The sequence below is a fragment of the Mytilus trossulus genome, chromosome 11 (genome assembly GCF_036588685.1).
Source record: "Mytilus trossulus isolate FHL-02 chromosome 11, PNRI_Mtr1.1.1.hap1, whole genome shotgun sequence".
Taxonomy (NCBI): domain Eukaryota; kingdom Metazoa; phylum Mollusca; class Bivalvia; order Mytilida; family Mytilidae; genus Mytilus; species Mytilus trossulus.
The window spans coordinates 43,393,137-43,412,102 of NC_086383.1; the positions used below are offsets into that span (position 1 = coordinate 43,393,137).

Here is an 18,966-nt window from a genome sequence, read left to right on the forward strand (position 1 = left end):
TGGTTTTCCTGACCACAAGAAACTAAAAAAAATATTTTGGATTTCTTTTATTTTATCATCCGGCGGGTTTGGCAAAACTGTCAATGATTGAATAAGAATAGGTAGAGCAAGTGATTTAATGACAGTGATCTTTCCCATATATGTTAAATCTCTATAAACCCAGGAATTTAGCAGGCTCTGTATTTTTTGAATTTTTTCTTCAAAATTTACAAGCGTTTTATTTTCACTGAACAGATCAAATTTTATTCCTAAAAGTTTAAATTTTCCTGAATGATTCCAGTTTAAATTTCTTGTAGTTGTTAATTTATCCCTTGAGTGAATCTTTGACCCAATCCATATGGCTTCAGTTTTATCAAAATTAGCCCTAAGTCCCGCACACTCAGAAAATTTTTCTAAAGTATATAAACATTTTTCTAAAGATTGCTCATCTTCATCTAATAAGAGACATGAGTCATCTGCATACTGGCTTAGTAGATACTCAGAATCATTTATTTTCATACCATTTATATCTGGGTTATTTTTAAGTGCAGCACTCATAAGTTCTAAAGATAATATAAAGAGATATGGAGATAGAGGATCACCTTGTCTAACACCCCTCCCAATATTAAAAAATTGAGAGCAATGTCCATTATTTATAATACAGCTCTGAGAATCTGAATATAAGGTCTTGACCCATCTACAAAAAATAGGACCAAATCCTAGAAAAGACAAAGCCAAGTCTATAAATGACCACTCAAGAGTATCAAAAGCTTTCTCAAAGTCTAATAAAAGTAAAAGACCTGGTAGATTATCGTCTTCTGCCTTTTCCATAATGTCAAAAATAAGCCTGGTACATTCTCCAATATACCTACCCTTTATGAAACCTTGCTGTGTTTCACTAATTATATCCCCAAGAAAAGGTTTTATTCTATTTGCTAATGCAGCTGATGCAATTTTTGTATCAACATTTAATAAAGTGATAGGTCTCCAGTTTTTACATTGAAATTTTGATTTACCCTCTTTTGGAATGCATGTTATTACTCCCTGTTTCTGACTAACCGAAAAAGATCCAATTTCTAAGCTATAATTAAAAGATTTTATAATAAACTCGTGGAGGTCTATCCAAAAAAAATTATAAAATTCTGTTGTAAATCCATCCATTCCTGGAGATTTACCATTTTTCATATTTTTCAATGTTTTTAAGCATTCATTAGTATTCAACTTACCCTCTGCCTGTAACCTCTGTTCATCAGAAAGTTTGCGGATAAAAGGATTATTTTCATCAAAAAATAGATTTTTATGTTCTTGTTGAAGAATAGGATTTGTAGTGGAGTACAGTTTTCATAAAATGATTTTTGTTCTTCTAAAATTTCACTTTGATTGAAAATTTCCTCCCCATTATTCTTAATTAATTTTGGAATTATCTTTTCATTATAATTTCTTTTTTCAAGATTACAAAAATAGTTAGTACATTTTTCACCTTCTGCTACCCATCTTGCCTTTGCTCTTGCCATAATACCTGTTACTATTTTCTCTCTGTGTTGAACAAGTTCATTTTCTAAAATTTTAATTTCTGAATTTAATAATTCTGAGGGGTCCATTTCATAATTTTCAAGTAATTTAGCTAACTTGAGTTCTAAATCATTTTCAGTTTTTGTGTTTTTCTTTTTTATATAACTGGCATATGATATTGTTTTCCCTCTAATCATACATTTTAAGAGTTCCCAAAACATGTGTGGGTTTACTGATAGTTCTGTTTCCAGGTCATTCCCAGGCAGAGAGTATTGATTTATAGTTTCCCTAATGCAATTTTTTATTTCAGTTACATATACCATATCATGTAGTAAGCTATTATTAAACTTCCATGTGCCTTTACCTTTAATTTGATTATAAAACTGTAAGGTCAGGTACACTGGAGAATGATCAGACCTATAACTTATATCCATGTCTACATTTTTTACAAATGGTTCAAGATCAGATGAAATCAAAAAGTAATCCAAACGGCTTTGCTTAAGCCCAGGACCACGCCATGTAAATCTTTTTGAATCTGGATTTAATGCTCTCCATATATCAACAAGGTCCAGGGACTCTATCATATCTAAAATTTTATCATGTGCTCTTATATTGTTTTTTGCACTATAATTTGAGGTGTCCTTATCAAAGTCTTGCACAACATTCCAGTCTCCAGCCATAATTATGGAGCTATTTTTTTATACCAGACACTAGACCTTTTATATTTTCAAGAAAAGTTGGAGAGTCCCCATTGGGACCATATATTGCAACAAGAGAAAGTCGATAATCTTGAATGGTCATATCTAGAATGATAAAATTGCCTTCCTGATCCTTTTTTTCTTGGTGAATAGTAAATGTAAAACTATTTTTTAATAGAATTGCTACCCCTCTTGATCGGCTAGAACCAGAGCTAAAGAATGCCTTATACCCCCACTCATGTGCCCACTGCTTTTCTTTTTCTTTAGTACAATGTGTATCTGTTAATATAATTATATCATATCTTTTCCTATATCTTGAAAAAAAATCTCTTCTCTTCACCTCCTCTGACAGACCCCTACAATTAAGAGATCCTATTTTTAAACTAGTCATTTCTCAACCAGTTCAATAGGTGTAATATGTAACTCTATCCAACAGTCAAATGTTTTAAGTATAATATGATGGTATGTCATTCCTGATTTTTCAACATACTGATAAATAAACAATATCATACATTTAGACATCTGTAAACAATATATAAAGTAAATAAGATCACAATAAGCTTGGTAGCAATTCAGGGTTTTCAAAATGATAACTCCCCACCCTTTAGAATTCCCTCCCTTTTTACTCCCTCCCTTCCGGGTCATTATAAATAGTAACCAAATTTGCAAGACCATGAATAAGTTGTTTAAATTCATAATAATTCAGTAATAGTTATGGTCCTGGTATAGTAAGAATTTTGATAACAGATCTGCAGGTAAATCATTTTCTCCTCTTAAACTGTAGAACACTATATACATGTAGCCAAAATTTATTAAACATATATACAATTCCCCTGAATCCCTAATATTGTTGGTATAACATAGTACAAAATTCACTTTATAATGAATGTGCAAATTTTTACAAGCCCCTTAAGCATTTATTAAGGCCATGTTTTAATAACTTTTGAACTAAACAGTGAATTTTGAACAAAGCAAATACATGTAAAATATGGACAATACACACATGTAAACAGAACTTTACTACTACTCGTCATGCATGAGTAACAAACAGTTAAATAAATCATAAGCATAGCATGCAGCAAGCAAATAAGCATATCAAGCAACATGCTATCACAAAAACAAAGCTTAAACTAAAGTAGCGAAAGCAGAAAGCAGTAAACAGCTCCGCATTTTGTCAACATTAAAACAAAAGATAAATACTGCATTTAAGCACCAAAAGCAGTCAGCATGCTCAACATTGGTCTAAGCTGCCATTCAATGTAGGAGTTGATTTTGAAAGTTCTAAATGTTTCTAGTTACTAACTATATATTATGGTGTTGCAGCTCACTCCAAAATTGGAAGCATAATGCGTAAATTAACGGAGACCATACCTTGTTACCTAGATTAAGTTTTATCTGTAATCTGATTGTATCTAAAAAAAAAAATCTGTTCATTTTAGTATTGAACAAATCATATAAATATAATTTACACTTTAATATTGCATGAATTCGGGATCTGAAATTTGAAAAAATAATTAAATCAAAAGTTGCATGTATAGGACTTGTGGAAGTGTAAACCCTGATATTATTGCTTTTACCACTACACAGCACTTATGTGACGAGACTTAGGATTAAATAATAACATGTGTTTATCCACGGAGGCTTCCATTGTGTTGTATGATTGTAGCAGAGCAAGACTATAGAGAGATTCCGAGTATCCAAATGTTTACATTATGAATACACAAGACTCCGCCTACAGGAATGTGAAATGCACAACTATGCCACACCCACTATTTACGTTAAGAAAAGTTAATACTGAGAGGAGAACTCACGATTAATACAAATAGTGTTACATAAAATTTTGTCTGGCGCAGTACAAAACTAAATAAAGAGAAAAGGTAAATTTGAATAAAAATATAAACAAACTAACAAAAAAAGTAACTACAGGTGAAAAAGAAACAGAAAAAGTTGCATCATTTTATTACAATGTTCCAATAAATAACCGCTAATTATTCGATTTTCAAAACGATCTCTATACTAGACGCGTAATGTTTATGATCTTTTCTTTACGAGTTGGACGAAAGGTGGATCTTTCAAGTATACAAGTCTGAATTTTCTTTTTTCCTCATTGGACATCTTGCTTCTCTCTGCCAGGAGTTCACCGCGACGAACTGCAAGTGAGGGTGGGAGGTCCGGTACCACACTATATCCGCACCCCCTAGGCAGTTTTGTGGCAGCACTTAGGATATCATCCCTATCTATTAAGTTTGATAACCTAAGGATTATATTGCGGTTTTTTTCGGGACCATTCGGCAATCTATGTACTGCTGTGAATAGCATACCTTTCACCTGCGGAGCAGTGAATCCAAGCCCCTTTTTATCATTATGCAACCATATTCGGACGATGTTTTCAGTGATCTTAGGGGATTCACCGACTTTCCCCTCAATCCCACGGATAACCAAATTCCATTTTCTTCCCCACACCTCCAATTTCAGACGCTCATTAGCCTCCTCGGCAATTAGTGACTCCAAGTTGGGGATTTTAGAGTTGTGAATATCGTGAATCTCACCATTGGCAAACTCTGCCTGGTTTTCAAGAACTTTAACCCTCTCGTCGATCTGTTCTTGTTTTTCTTTTAGTTTCTCCACCTCAGTATTGATGTAGACATGTAGTTTCTGGAAACATTTCCCAATGTCAGCAAAATCTTTGCACTCGTAATCAGCCATTGTTATTGTTTAACAGGTAGAGGCGGGAAAGACTGGTTAGTTAAGAAGATAATTGAATGAAAGTCACCTCGCTCAGTGTAAAAAGGAAATCCTATATGAATATTACGCTCTGTGTATTACTCTGTTTAATTGAAATGTTAAATATAAGGCAGATACAAACAATTTACCAGGAGCAATTTTTCCGCACGTCTCACAACATGGCTGTCACCGGAAGTCTCTACAAAGAGTGGACTTGGCAGGGTACTTGTAGTCTGGCTTACTGTGAATTCATAATTATTGTGTACCATTGTTATTATTTGTACACTTTTGTCATTTGAGATAAAATGTGATTTTAGTTTTTTTAATATTGAGAGAAATCTTGTTTATAAATTCATATGAAAAATTTCAAAATGAGATTGCAATTATAACCCTGTCACATTTTTCTGCAATAATTTCTGAATTTACAGTAATACCTCTGATTATACTTTCTTTCTGACATTCAATGTAATTTAAATTTGTGTTCTAATTACAGGTAAACATGGTACAGGTAGTGTTGTGAGTAGTCTGGCCTGGGGTAAATCACCAGTGAGGAAGGATTGGGCTAAAATTAAAGTTTCAATTAGAGAGGAGGAGGTGGAAAAAGAGGAGGATTGATTGACATGTTTTTATATGCAAAACCAAATTTGCAATAATAAGAGACATATATTTATTGTGGATCCTTTGTTATTCATAGGAAATGAGTGTTTATTGATTTTGTGGTGAACCACAGATAATGAAGTACAAATTTGCAATAGGCTTGTTTGCAAACCTGGGCAAATCATGAAATCCAATATCAACGAAAAATACAATTTTTCCACAAAATTGGTACCCACGATGATCGATGAATCCACCGTAAATGGAGAAGCTACTTGTCCAAAGGACTAGCATATCAGCCATGATTATGTTGCCATTTTAAAAAAGAGGCGAGTGTAATTTGTATTGCTTTAATACTTAACAGTAACATTTTAATCAAAGATATTTTTAAAGAAATCTATAAACAATGATACATTTGTAATAATTCATACAAGTAATATTTTAATATTTTTTACAATCAGCATTGATTTTTCTATTTTTAAATTCATCTTTTATTTTTTATGCAAATTCAAAATGTCAGTAGATTTTGAAATTGCTGAAATCTTGAGAATTTTGACAGTTTAACTCTAACATTGTGTGAAGTTTTAAAGAGGACACTTGAATATGAGGTTCATGAAAAGATATTCACATGTGCAATGTTTTTATGAATTTGTATTTCGTATAATAATATTTTGAAACTTTCTAACTTAGTTTTAATATAACATCTTATAGAATGGAATTGTACTATTTATAATTTTCAGTGAATTGGCCAAAATGAACTTTAATGTTATTATGAGTTTATTGATTGTATTATTTTTATTCAGAAGGGTGTCCCTTATAAATTTGTAAAATCAGGAAAGCATTTTAATAATAAATTACTAATAATGAAATAACTATTTGCATGGTCTTCATGATAAAAATGCACAACAATTAAAAACAAAAAATGCAAGGTGCAGCTTTTTCAGAAATCTTTGAACCTTATGGTTCTTGAATAAAATCACTTGGCGTCCGTTGTTGTTATCTGTCGTCGTTTACTTTTACAAAAATCTTCTCCTCAGAAACTACTGGGCCAAATTTCACCAAACTGGGCCACAATTCTTATTGGTATATCTATTTTTAAAAATGTGTATGGTGAAATGGCCAACTAACCAAGATGGCCATCATGGTTAAAAATAGAACATAGGGATAAAATGTAGATTTTGGCTTATATATCTGAAACCAAAGCATTTAGAGCAAATCTGACACAGAGTAAATTTATTTTTTAGGCTAAGATCTATCTGTCTCGAAATTTTCAGATGAATAGGACAATCTGCTGTTAGGTTGCTGCCTCTGAATTGGTAATTTTAAGGAAATTTTGCAGCTTTTTGGTTATCATCTTGAATATTATTATAGATGGAGATTAACTGTTAACAGCAATAATGTTCAGCAAAGTAAGATCTACAAATAAGTCAACATGACCAAAATTGTCAGTTGACCACTTATAATAAAGGAGTAATTGCCCTTTATCGTAAATTTTTAATAAATTTTGTAAATTTTGTAATCTTTTATTTCCTCTGAAACTACAATGACAAAGAAGTAGGTCCAGTAAGGGCCGATTTTGGCCTCAAATTTCAGGTTCATCTAACGAAAGTTTTTGGATAGTTTTTAACCACGTAAGTGTCTATTTCAATTGATTCGATTAGTTTATGTGAAAGATTTAAACTGATTGAGTCATTAAAACGCTCTGATTCAAGCTTAAAGATGAAAAATCTATCAAATATGCCAAAAAACCTCACTTTTCAGATGGTTTTTGTCCAAAATGAAAGTGGCCGCATCCGTGTTCATCCTCAACCTTTATATATGTTTTGTATTATCATCAAATACAACTTACATTTCAATATTATGAATGAACACGAATGCAGCCACTTTCATTTTAGACGGAAACCGTCTAAAAATTAACCAAAATGCTAAAGTTTTGAAGATTTCAGCAATTTAGCATGACTTAATGATGCTAGTACGCAATATGTGTGCATTGTATTGTCAAAAACAGTTCATATTTATGTAGCAGAAGCATTTTACTTTCCAAAATATCGCTTAAAGATTACATTTTAACAATGTTCTAAAACTCCTATATTTTGGGGCCAAAAAGGGGTCTTATTAAACTGCTCCTTTAACCAAACGTGGCCACAATTATCATTCGGGTATCTAGTTCTAAAATTGTGTCCACTCATGAACCAAGATGGCGGACATGTCTATAAATAGTACATAGGATAAAATGCAGTTTTTGTCTCATATCTCTGAAATAAAAGCATGAAGAGCAAATCTGACAAAAAAATAAAACTGTTGACTAGGTCAAGATATATCTGCCCTGAAATTTCTGACCATTGTTGGGTTGCAGCCCCTGAATTGATAATTATAAGAAAATTTTGCAGCTTTTGGTTATTATCTTAAATATTAGTATACTAGATAGAGATAAACTGTAAACAGCAATAATGTACAGCAAAGTAAGACATACAAATAACTTTAAATGACCGAAAGGGTCAATTGACTCATTAAGAAGTAATTGCCCTTTATTGTCAATTTTGAACAATTTCCAAAAATTTGGTAAATTTTTACAAAATATTTCCCTCTGAGCCTACTTTGCCAAGATCATCATAGATAGAGATAACTGTAAGAAGCAAGAATGGTGAGTAAAGTAAGATCTACAAACACATCAGCATCACCAAAACTTCATTTTGTCGATCATGATTCCATCTGTGTCTTTCGTTTAATATGCACATAGACCAAGGTGAGCAACACAGCTCTTTGGAGCCTCTAGTTGTGTTGGTCTGTTTTGCAGACTTTTGGTGGACAGGCCCCAGTACTGTGTCAGGTATTAGCGAAGGGTTATTATATCTTTTATGTGTGAGCTGTTGTCATCAGTTAACATTGGAGTTTATCAAGAACTTATCGAAGCAGTGGGACAACCTCTGAAATTTCGATGCTTATTAATTGCTCCTTTTTGGATAAAGAACGTGGTGTGTGTTTGTCTGTAAAAAAATGCAGTTCTTCCTTATATCTTATACACAGAAAATAGTGACAAACAAACTGAACACGTTTGAATTATCAGCTTTTAAGATCTAACCAGAGCAGTAGGATATCTTCTAAATAAAGGCAACAGTAGTATACGGCTTTAAAACGTATAAATCGATGAAAAAGAAGTCAGGGTAACAACCAAACTGAGGGAAACGCATTAGATATGAGAGGAAAACAACGACACAACATTCAAATGTAACACACACAGAAACGCACTTAGTATTAGACAAAATCCAATGAAAATATAAAATATAACATCAAAACCAAATACATGAATTTAGGATAGATACGTCCTATGGTAATGTGAATGCACAATCAAATATAAGAGAAAACAAAGGACACAACGGAAACACAACGTTAAAATGACAAAAACGAACTATAATATAACAATGGCTATATTCCTGACTTGGTACAGGACATTTTTCTTAAAAGAAAAAAATAGTGGGTTGATCCTGGTTTTGTGGCATGCTTAACCTCCCGCTTTAATGGCAATGTTAAATGTAACATCAAATTGACATCATAACATTACAGGACTACAATACAAATAAATAGGAGAACATACTTTAGTATTAAACAAAGAAACACACGAAAAAAAGCTAACAAAAGGCACCAGGTTTAAAATTTAATACGCCAGGGGTGCGTTTCGTCCACACAAGACTTACTAGTGACGTCCAGATACAAAGGTTCGAAAGTCAAAACAAGAACAAAGTTGTACAGCATTGAAAAAATTACAAAATCTCCAAATCTGTTAATTTCTCCTTTTTGGGCTAATAGTTTTGTGGAATTAACACAGTTTTAATACGAAATCAAGTTTTTTTTTGGATCATCATAAACGAGGGACACAAGATACTAGAGGGACAGTTTAAAAAAATAAACCGACAACGCTATGGCTTAAATAAAAACAAATAATAGTACAGAAGACAAAACATAGAAGATTACTAATGGTTTGATATCATTGTCGTCTACGTTGTTGTCCAAGACATACTGGTTTCCGCACAATAACTTTACATGAAGTGAATGGATCTCTATGAACATGTTTTCAGAAGGTTCAATACCAGAAAAGGAAGGTTGGGATGATGGTTCCTACCAGTTCGGAAAAATGGGGCCCAAAACAAGCATTTCCTAGTTTAAAAATAATAATTTGTGTATAAGTATTTCCATTGCTCTGAAATTTTACCACAAGTAGAAGATTTGGATTTATTTGAGGGGTTTTAGGGCGAACAGTGTAGCAAATAAAGGGGAAAAAAAAGGGATAAAAAAGCATGTTTCTAGTTTCCAAACAATAACTTGTGTGTAAGTGTATGGATCTCCCTGATAGTGTACCACAAGGTTACATATAACAAAGGGAGGCCGGGATTGAGTTTGGGGTCAATTGTCACAAACATGTAGGAATTGCAGTCCTCAAACTGGGGCATTGGTGGCTTAGTGGTCTAAGAAATTAGTTAACTGTATTCGTATTCAACCTTGGGATCATCAGGTTTTTCGGCTCAAATCAGTGGTTCTCTTTTGGCATTCTAGATTCTTCCACAAACAAAACGAACTTAAAGGAAACAGTTGGCAGTTGCGTTAAATCAACAATCAATCCAACCCCTAACACTGCTGAATGATCAATGGATGAGGACCAAGCTTGACCAAAATAATCGTTGGGTAGTTCACTGGTAACATTATTTAGATTAAAATTCATGACTAGATCACGTGTCCATTTTTACAGTAAATGGAGCAAAGAGTTGTGTGTGTGTTTATGTCTTATGTATACACAGAAAACAGTAACAGAAAAAACTGACAAAAAATAATCATCTAATCAGAGAAATAGGCAACACATTTTGAGGTAATTGCATGTGTTCATGTGTAGTTATTATCATTTTATCTAATCTTGATGTTTGGAAAGTATGTAAATAAACTTTGTATATACGCTAGACGCGCGTTTCGTCTACAAAAGACTCATCAGTGACGCTTGAATCCAAAAAGTTAAAAAGGCCAAATAGAGTACGAATTTGAAGAGCATTAAGGACCAAAATTCCTCAAATTTTTGCCAAATACAGCTAAGGTAATTTATGCCTTTGGTAGAAAAGCCTTAGTATTTCAATAATAATTTTTTTTGTAAACAGTTTATTTATAAATATAACCATATAATGAAAACTCCTGTCAGAACAAAAGTGCTGACTTCTGGGCTAGTGATACCCTCAGGGAAATAAATCTCCACCAGCAGTGGCATCGACCCAGTGGTTGTAAATAAACCCATAATAAGATACCAGGACTAAATTTGTTTTATATATGCTAGACGCGCGTTTCGTCTACAAAAGACTCAACATATACGCTCGAATCCAAAATGTTTAAAAGACCAAATAAAGAATGAAGTTGAAAAGCATTAAGGACCAAAATTCTTAAAAGTTTTGCCAAATACAGCTAAGGTAATCTATGCCTGAGGTAGAAAAGCCTTAGTATTTCAAAAATTTAAAAATGTGTAAACAGTTATTTATAAATATAACCATATTGATGATAATTCTTGTCAACACAAAAGTGCTGACTACTGGGCTTGTTAATTTTATCATCGGGGAAATAAATCTCCACCCGCAGTGGCATCGACCCAGTGGCTGTAAATAAACTTATCATATATACCAGGACTGTATAAACGCCAGATAATAGGTGAACAAATAGAAACTTTAAATTGCAAACATGATCAACCATATACAAGATCTAAGAAATGACTCAATAGAGTAAATATTTTCAGTTGCCTTCAAACGCCAATATTTTCACACTTTTGGTCTTTAAAATTAAAAACTGCAATAGATACAGAATCTTCCAATATTATATATATTTTCTACTAGATAAAATATAAGTTTTGTTAACACACTTTGTATATTCCGGGAAAGAGGTAATTTTATTTCTTGAATGTTTACACATTTTTGTATTCTTGTCTTTAATTTTAGCTAAATTAAATGTGCTTTGACTAGGCTTTTTGCTTTTCTTTATTACATTTTTAACCTGATTTTATAGCTAGCTTAACCTCTCACTTGTATGACAATCGCACACAATTATTTTATATTGACAACTATGTGTGAAAAAACCCACACAAAATTTGTCAAAAATAGGGATACAGCAAAAAGTCAACATAACCTTAATCATTATAAACAAAATCAAATTTGTCACCAAAGATAAGACAAAAGGGTATATATATAGTAAAAGCACTTAAGAAAAAAAAGGCAAGAATGCAAAAATTTACCATAGCACAATATCACAATGACGGGATGTACAAGTACAGAGCCACGTCAAATGGATATTGCCAGGAAAAGACTAAATAGTAAAAGTAATAATTTACAAAGACAAATAATAGAATACTATAACATGTATATTATAAATGGAGATAATCAACGTTAGTTCCTAAAACCTATACTCTAACACCATCGAGTATTACGTGTGAAGTTGATACGGAGTATTTATCAACAAAGACCTGGCCTATCGGTCATAAAACTTTCGAGCACGATTTTTGTACTCAGACTCAAGAATCAACCAATCAAAATACTGGATTTCATGTTTCGAGCATGATTTTTGTGCTTCGAGCACTGAGCAAAGTTTTATGACTTCAACCCCTGGTATCTTCCAATGAACTTTTTTTATTGAAAAAAGGCAAGACGTTCTTTTGTATACCTCTGCTTCATCAACTCTCTGCTCAGACACTGGTGACGTTTAGCAAAGTCTAAGTAGCAACTGCAAGCTCTTGAATACCGAATAAGTTGGACAATGTATATTTTATATGCAGGTGAATCTGGTATATTGCTGCTTCTCTACGCGGAATTGATAATTCCGAAATTCAAAATCGTCTCGTTTATCATAGATTCTGGTACTGAGATAACTGCTTATGTTAAATACGAAATATTCATCTTAAAAGGAGACAGAGGAAGCCATGTCTTTACTTTTAGGTTATAATTATTCTTTGGGGTAACCACATTCAAAGAAATTTTATCGGTTTGCAATCATATCGAACTTGATCTCCAGTGCAACTGATGCAAGTGCTATACCAATTTTATTTAGATAACTGTGTAAACTTATTACATATGCTTTCACTATTTTAATCTTTCGAGAAAAAAAATTTGTTTACAAATTTTCAATAGTAAAAATCATACTTAGGTTCTAGTAAAAAAGTTTTCTGCTTGTAAAATTCAACTGATACGGTCTGCTGTATTCTCGATGTCCTCAGTGGTTTAATAAACTCATCAACGTGCGTTTCATATGATGAGTTTATTTACAACCACTGGGTCGATGCCACTGCTGGTGGAGATTTATTTCTCTGTGGGTATCATAAACCCAGTAGTCAGCACTTTTTGTGCTGACATGAATTTTCATTGATATTGTTATATTTATAAATTAGCTGTTTACAAAATTTTGAAATTTTTGAAATACAACGGGGTTTCTACCTCAGTCATAGATTACCTTAGCTGTATTTGGCAACACTTTTAGGAAATTTGGATCTCAATTCTCTTCAACTTCGTACATTATTTGGCTTTTTTAAACTTTTTTTGATTCGAGCGTCACTGATGAGTCTTTTGTAGACGAAACGCGCGTCTGGCGTTTGAATAAAATTTAGTCCTTGTATCTATGATGAGTTTATTTTCGTACGTATATGACTCAGTAGAATTTTGGACCTACAATGTGAGGGGCAACAGGGTAAACGAAACTTTTTAGCAGTTTCCTCCATTCCAATATATTGGCGGGTACGGGTCTACTGATATGGTTGCAGTTAAAAAGATAGGAAATTTGACTACATGGTGAAATGATTACTAGTATTTTAACCTGCACGACGCATTGATGACATTTTGACACAATCAATCAATATAATACCGGTACTAAGGTATTTGTCACAGGCGTGCAGACTTTTTGTAAATGATACGGTTGATATGTATTGTAATTGACCGGACCTTTTATATACTAATTAGATTATGGATTTATCAAAAATGACTTGCAAATGTTATATAATTTGACACGTATCATTAGGAGAAACATATCTGAAAGAGAACCTTACACTCTCATATTATTTAATACCAATAAACTAATTAAAAACTGGCAGCCTTTCATAATTTTTATATAATACATGTATATGTAAATAATAACCTTTGACATTCATGATATTCAAATTAGCATAAAATGTTATTGAACCGTTGACCTTGAAAATAATAGATCATTTTTAAAATGCTTTATTTATTAGAAAGTACCGAACGTTTACATAAATGTTTGTTGAATTTAAATATCTTCGTGATTCTCTTTTTATGAATTCACATTACTATAAGACGTGTCACGGCACTTATCTATCACAAATTCATGTATTTGGTTTTGATGTTAATATATTTGTTATTCTCATAGGATTTTGTCTAATGCTTAGTCCGTTTCTGTGTGTGTTACATTTTAATGTTGTGTCGTTGTTCTCCTCTTATATTTAATCCGTTTCCCTCAGTTTTAGTTTGTTACCGTGATTTTGTTTTTTTGTTCATGGATGTATGAGTTTTGAACAACGGTATACTGCTGTTGTCTTTATTTATCAAGCAAAACAAGCAAAAATAAACCAATATACGGTATTCTTTTCTTTTTTCTTTTATCTTTTACGCTCATGTAGTTTTTCTTGTCGTTACATTTTACTTTTCATGTTTATCTGACCACGAGTTGAAGAATTCTAAATACTTTTAAATTTAAATATTCAGTACCCATTTACGTTTTGTACTTTCTCATTTTTATTCTACACAGTTGATATTTTAAGAAAATGAATTTTATTAAAACCATGAATTTCAGTAGCATTTATATATAAATCATACAGGTTGCAAATGTTCAATCTACTTCTTAATTCAAGTTATAATACCTGCATTGACAATATTTCATTTTCTTATTATTTTTTGCTCCACATGTGGCACCCATGGTGTTGCTTATGTGATAAAAAATCCGGTAAATAGTCTTATTTGGTAGGTAACATTCGTGAAAGGGAAAGGGATTGTAGTTACGACGTAAGGAACACATCCGATATCATTTGTGAAACGGTTATTCCATAACAGTCAACCAACTCGTGATGGCAGAGTATGTAAACTATTTGAAGGGATGATTTCAACCTCACTATTTGGAACTCTTGGTTTGATAGCTTCCTTGTGAACAGCAACCCTCTATCAAGAAAATCATGATAGGGAATATGATAAGAAAATAATTATTAACTGCAACATTTTTAAACGCGGCTTTGCATTTTAGCGTTCAGAGACTCACTTAAATTTTAGATGAGTAATCTTTATATTAGTTTAATGATTAAATTGCTGATACGATGCATATATACATTAATAAAATGACGTTAACTTAAATCTGATATAAACATATTTTGTTGTTCAGGATTTTGCCCTCATGGTTTATTTAAGAAATAATTCGTGGGGACTTGAATATATCGTGATTTTACCACAGGTTGGCCATTGATGACAAATATTTTACCCTGAGCGATAGCGAGGGGTAAAATATCGGCATAAAAGGACAACCCGTGGTAAAATCTAGATATATTTAAGCCCCCATGAATTATTTCGATTCTAATAAGACAAATACGGCAGTTAATTTGGATCGAAGCGCTCTAGGTGACGGCATTATTTGCCGTTCCGATAAATAAACGCACTATTTTGACGTAAAATAACGGAGCAAACTGAGTGAGTGACATGCTTAAACTATTTAAAATAACATCTTTAAATAGGTTTGGATGAATTGAAATGATAGTTTCACTTAAATGTATTATATATATACAACAATGGCTTATATATAACTCATTTAGCATCGTTTGTGTACATTTCCTTGTGATGATTTTCGGTTTCACAAGCGTGTACTTTCTCGTAAAATGCTTATATTCTGACGTCAACGTTCTATGACGTCGAGTAGCTGATTCATAAAAAAGCATATGACGTGGTAGTACGATCGGAACAGCCGAAACAATATATTCATATTTAATCACGGGTGTGTACTGAAAGCGTCTGAAGGACGTCATGTTAGAATATTGATTTATATTAATTACGGTTGTTGTGTTCCTTTGGCGATGCCCGTTCCTACAATTTGTTTTTAAATTTTGGTTTACCCAACTTGTGTATAATTGAATCGTTATAAAAACAGAATTTTCGTTACTATAAAAAGTAAAATCATAAAAATACTAAACTAAAAAAAAATCAAAAAGGAAAGTCCTTAATCAAATGACAAAAAACACATCAAACGAATGGATAAAAACGGTTATATTCCTGACTTATGTATAAAATGGTAGATTAAACCTGTACTGGTTTTAAAGCTAGCTCAACTGCTTGATTGTCTTTTTTTTACATATATATAATTTCATATATACCTGGGTCGAATATTTTGCACTACTTCTTTAAAGTTGCACTAGCTACGAGGTATTTAAAAAATCTAAAGTTGGATTTTTTTGTTCTATCAATAATGAAAGTAAAATAGTTAAATAACTATTCGCTTTTTGACGCCAAAAAGGTTCAATTTTGTCAAATTACGCTAAGAAACATTGATAATCGGCAATTCACTTGCAAGTGAATGAGTCGACCTCTTTAAATCCGTATGCATGTGAACTTCAATTTAACTCCTAGCTAGAGATGTTCAAAGCATGCATTGTATGTGTACTGGTTATTTAAAGAAAAAGAATGTCAACAATGAAAGTGAAACTACGGTAAATCATTTGATTACTAATTTGATGCACACAAAATCATTCTTATGCGGTTAAAAGCAATGAAAAACATATATTTTTAATCTATAAAATAAAATCAAACAGACCTATAAAAATCTAATTGCACGTGTTGGTTTAATCTATTCCTATCTTTATTTATTTATGTTTCTGCGCTTATATGGTAATCTGAGGTCAAATCGATAGTTAATTAGATGGCGTCTGGACTAAAATACACACGAAACGAACCTACATATTATCTACCCCATGCTCTGTAAACTGTTTATTTAAGAATTTTGATAGTTTGGATAAGTGTTTTACACTGTTATAAATCAAATAATTTTATGAGAATTTGAGTCAAATCGGTGACCATAAATTTGACAGCTAGTGCCCTTTTAATAAATGTGATATGTTGTTAATAAGTTTTTAAATTAAGGTAATTCAAATAGCTGCATATAGGTTTCTATAATGTCTTTGGCAGTATCAATATTGATCATATTTTTATTCTAATGATTAAATACATTCACTAATCAAGTATTATTATTCAGATATTATCACTTATGGTCAGGCATATAGTTGTTAATGTCTGTCATTCTGGTCTTTTGTGGATAGTTGTCTTATTGGCAATCATACCATATCTTCTTTTTAGCTCACCTGGCCCGAAGGGCCAAGTGAGCTTTTCTCATCACTTGGCGTCCGTCGTCTGTCGTCGTCCGTCGTCGTCCTGCGTCCGGCGTTAACTTTTACAAAAATCTTCTCCTCTGAAACTACTGGGCCAAATTTAACCAAACTTGGCCACAATCATCATTGAGGTATCTAGTTTGAAAATTGTGTCCGGTGACCTTGCCAACCAACCAAGATGGCCGCCATGGCTAAAAATAGAACATAGGGGTAAAATGCAGTTTTTGGCTTATAACTCAAAAACCAAAGCATTTAGAGCAAATCTGACATGGGGTTAAATTGTTTATCAGGTTAAGATCTATCTGCCTTGAAATTTTCAGATGAATCTGACATTCCGTTGTTAGGTTGCTGCCCCTGAATCAGTAATTTTAAGGAAATTTTGCTGTTTTTGGTTATTATCTTGAATATTATTATAGATAGAGAAAAACTGTAAACAGCAATAATGTTCAGCAAAGTAAGATCTACAAATAAGTCAACATGACCAAAATGGTCAGTTGACCACTGTAGGAATTATTGCCCTTTATAGTCAATTTTTAACCATTTTACGTAAATCTTAGTTATCTTTTAGAAAAATCTTCTCCTCTGAAACTACTGGGCCAAATTAATTGAAACTTGGCCACTATCATCTTTGGGGTATCTAGTATAAAAATTGTGTCCGGTAACTTGGCCAACCAACCAAGATGGCGGCCATGGCTAAAAATAGAACATGGGAGTAAAATGCAGTTTTTGGCTTATAACCCCAAAAACAAAGCATTAAAAGCAAATCTGACAGAGTTGAAATTGTTGATCAGGTCAAGATCTATCTGCCCAGGAATTTTCAGATGAATTGGATCATCGGTTGTTAGGTTGCTGCCCCTAAATTGGTAATTTTGAGGAAATTTTGCTGTTTTTTTGTTATTATCTTGAATATTATTATAGATAGAGATAAACTGTAAACAGCAATAATGTACAGTAAAGTAAGAACTAAAAATGAGTCAACATGACCAAAATAGTCAAATGACCCCCTGAGGAGTTATTGCCCTTCATAGTCATTTTTTAACAATTTTCACAAAATTTGTAGATTTTCACTAACATTTTCCACAGAAACTACTGTTATAGATAGAGATAATTGTAAGCAGCAAAAATGTTTAGTAAAGTAAGATCTTCAAACACATCACCATCACCAAAACACAATTTTGTCATGAATTCATTTGTGTACAATGTTTAATATTAACATAGACCAAGGTGAGCGACACAGGCTCTTTAGAGCCTCTAGTTTTTTTTATATATCATTGATAGTTATATTTAACATTTGATAAGCTCATCTTATCGCATTAATTAACTGGAATTTGATTTTGAAATTTTAAGAAACCGTATAATTTATTTGGCACAACTTTTGGGAATTGTTCGGATAACAATGCTCTACAACTTTATACTTGTTGGACTTTCTAATTATTTTGATCTGAGCGTCACTGAAAAGTCTTATGTAAACCGCTAGGTCGATGCCACTGCTGGTGGTCGGTTCGTCCACAAGGGTATCAACAGCCCAGAAGTCAGCACAATTTACTGTTTGCAAAAGTCTGAATTATTCCAAATACCAAGGATTTTCTTATCCCAGGTATATATTACATTAGACGTATTTGACACAATTGTTTTGGAATTTTGGGTTCATAATGCTCCTCAACTCTATAATTGTTTGGCTTTCTAACCAGTTTGATTTGAGCGTCACGGAAGAGTTTTATGTAGACAAGACGCGCGTCTGTCGTTTCAAATTAGAAGCCTTTGATAATTAATTTTTTCAGACTATGCTTTGTGTTGCTTTTTTATTTAATATTTTATTGGTTTTGTGCTATAAAGAAAACATCTGATTTTTTCGGGAACAGATGAATGAATACTCTGGTCTGGTTAAACCTGCAAATACATACCTCTATAACACAAAATGGAGAATATAATTGTTTTCAAAAGTAAAAGTACATTTTCGATTTGCGGAACTGACAATTAATACAATTATATATACAATTTGTTTTAAAGTTGTGTCGAACAAATTAAAGCTTTTGTGTAAATACTAAGCAGTCAAGGATCCAATGATACAGTGGTATC

The 18,966-nt window shown here is 32.5% G+C and overlaps 1 protein-coding gene across 2 annotated transcripts in view; it reads left to right on the forward strand.

Moving 5' to 3' along the window:
• LOC134691150 (myosin-IIIb-like) overlaps positions 1 to 6,241 on the forward strand; it is a 67,870-nt gene extending 61,629 nt beyond the window's left edge. For both annotated transcript variants that reach the window (XM_063551434.1, XM_063551435.1), the window contains exon 29: positions 5,407 to 6,241. In XM_063551434.1, the coding sequence (XP_063407504.1) occupies positions 5,407 to 5,528 (122 nt within the window). In that variant the 3' untranslated portion in view covers positions 5,529 to 6,241. The remainder of the gene's footprint in view (positions 1 to 5,406) is intronic.
• Positions 6,242 to 18,966: the final 12,725 nt, after the last annotated feature.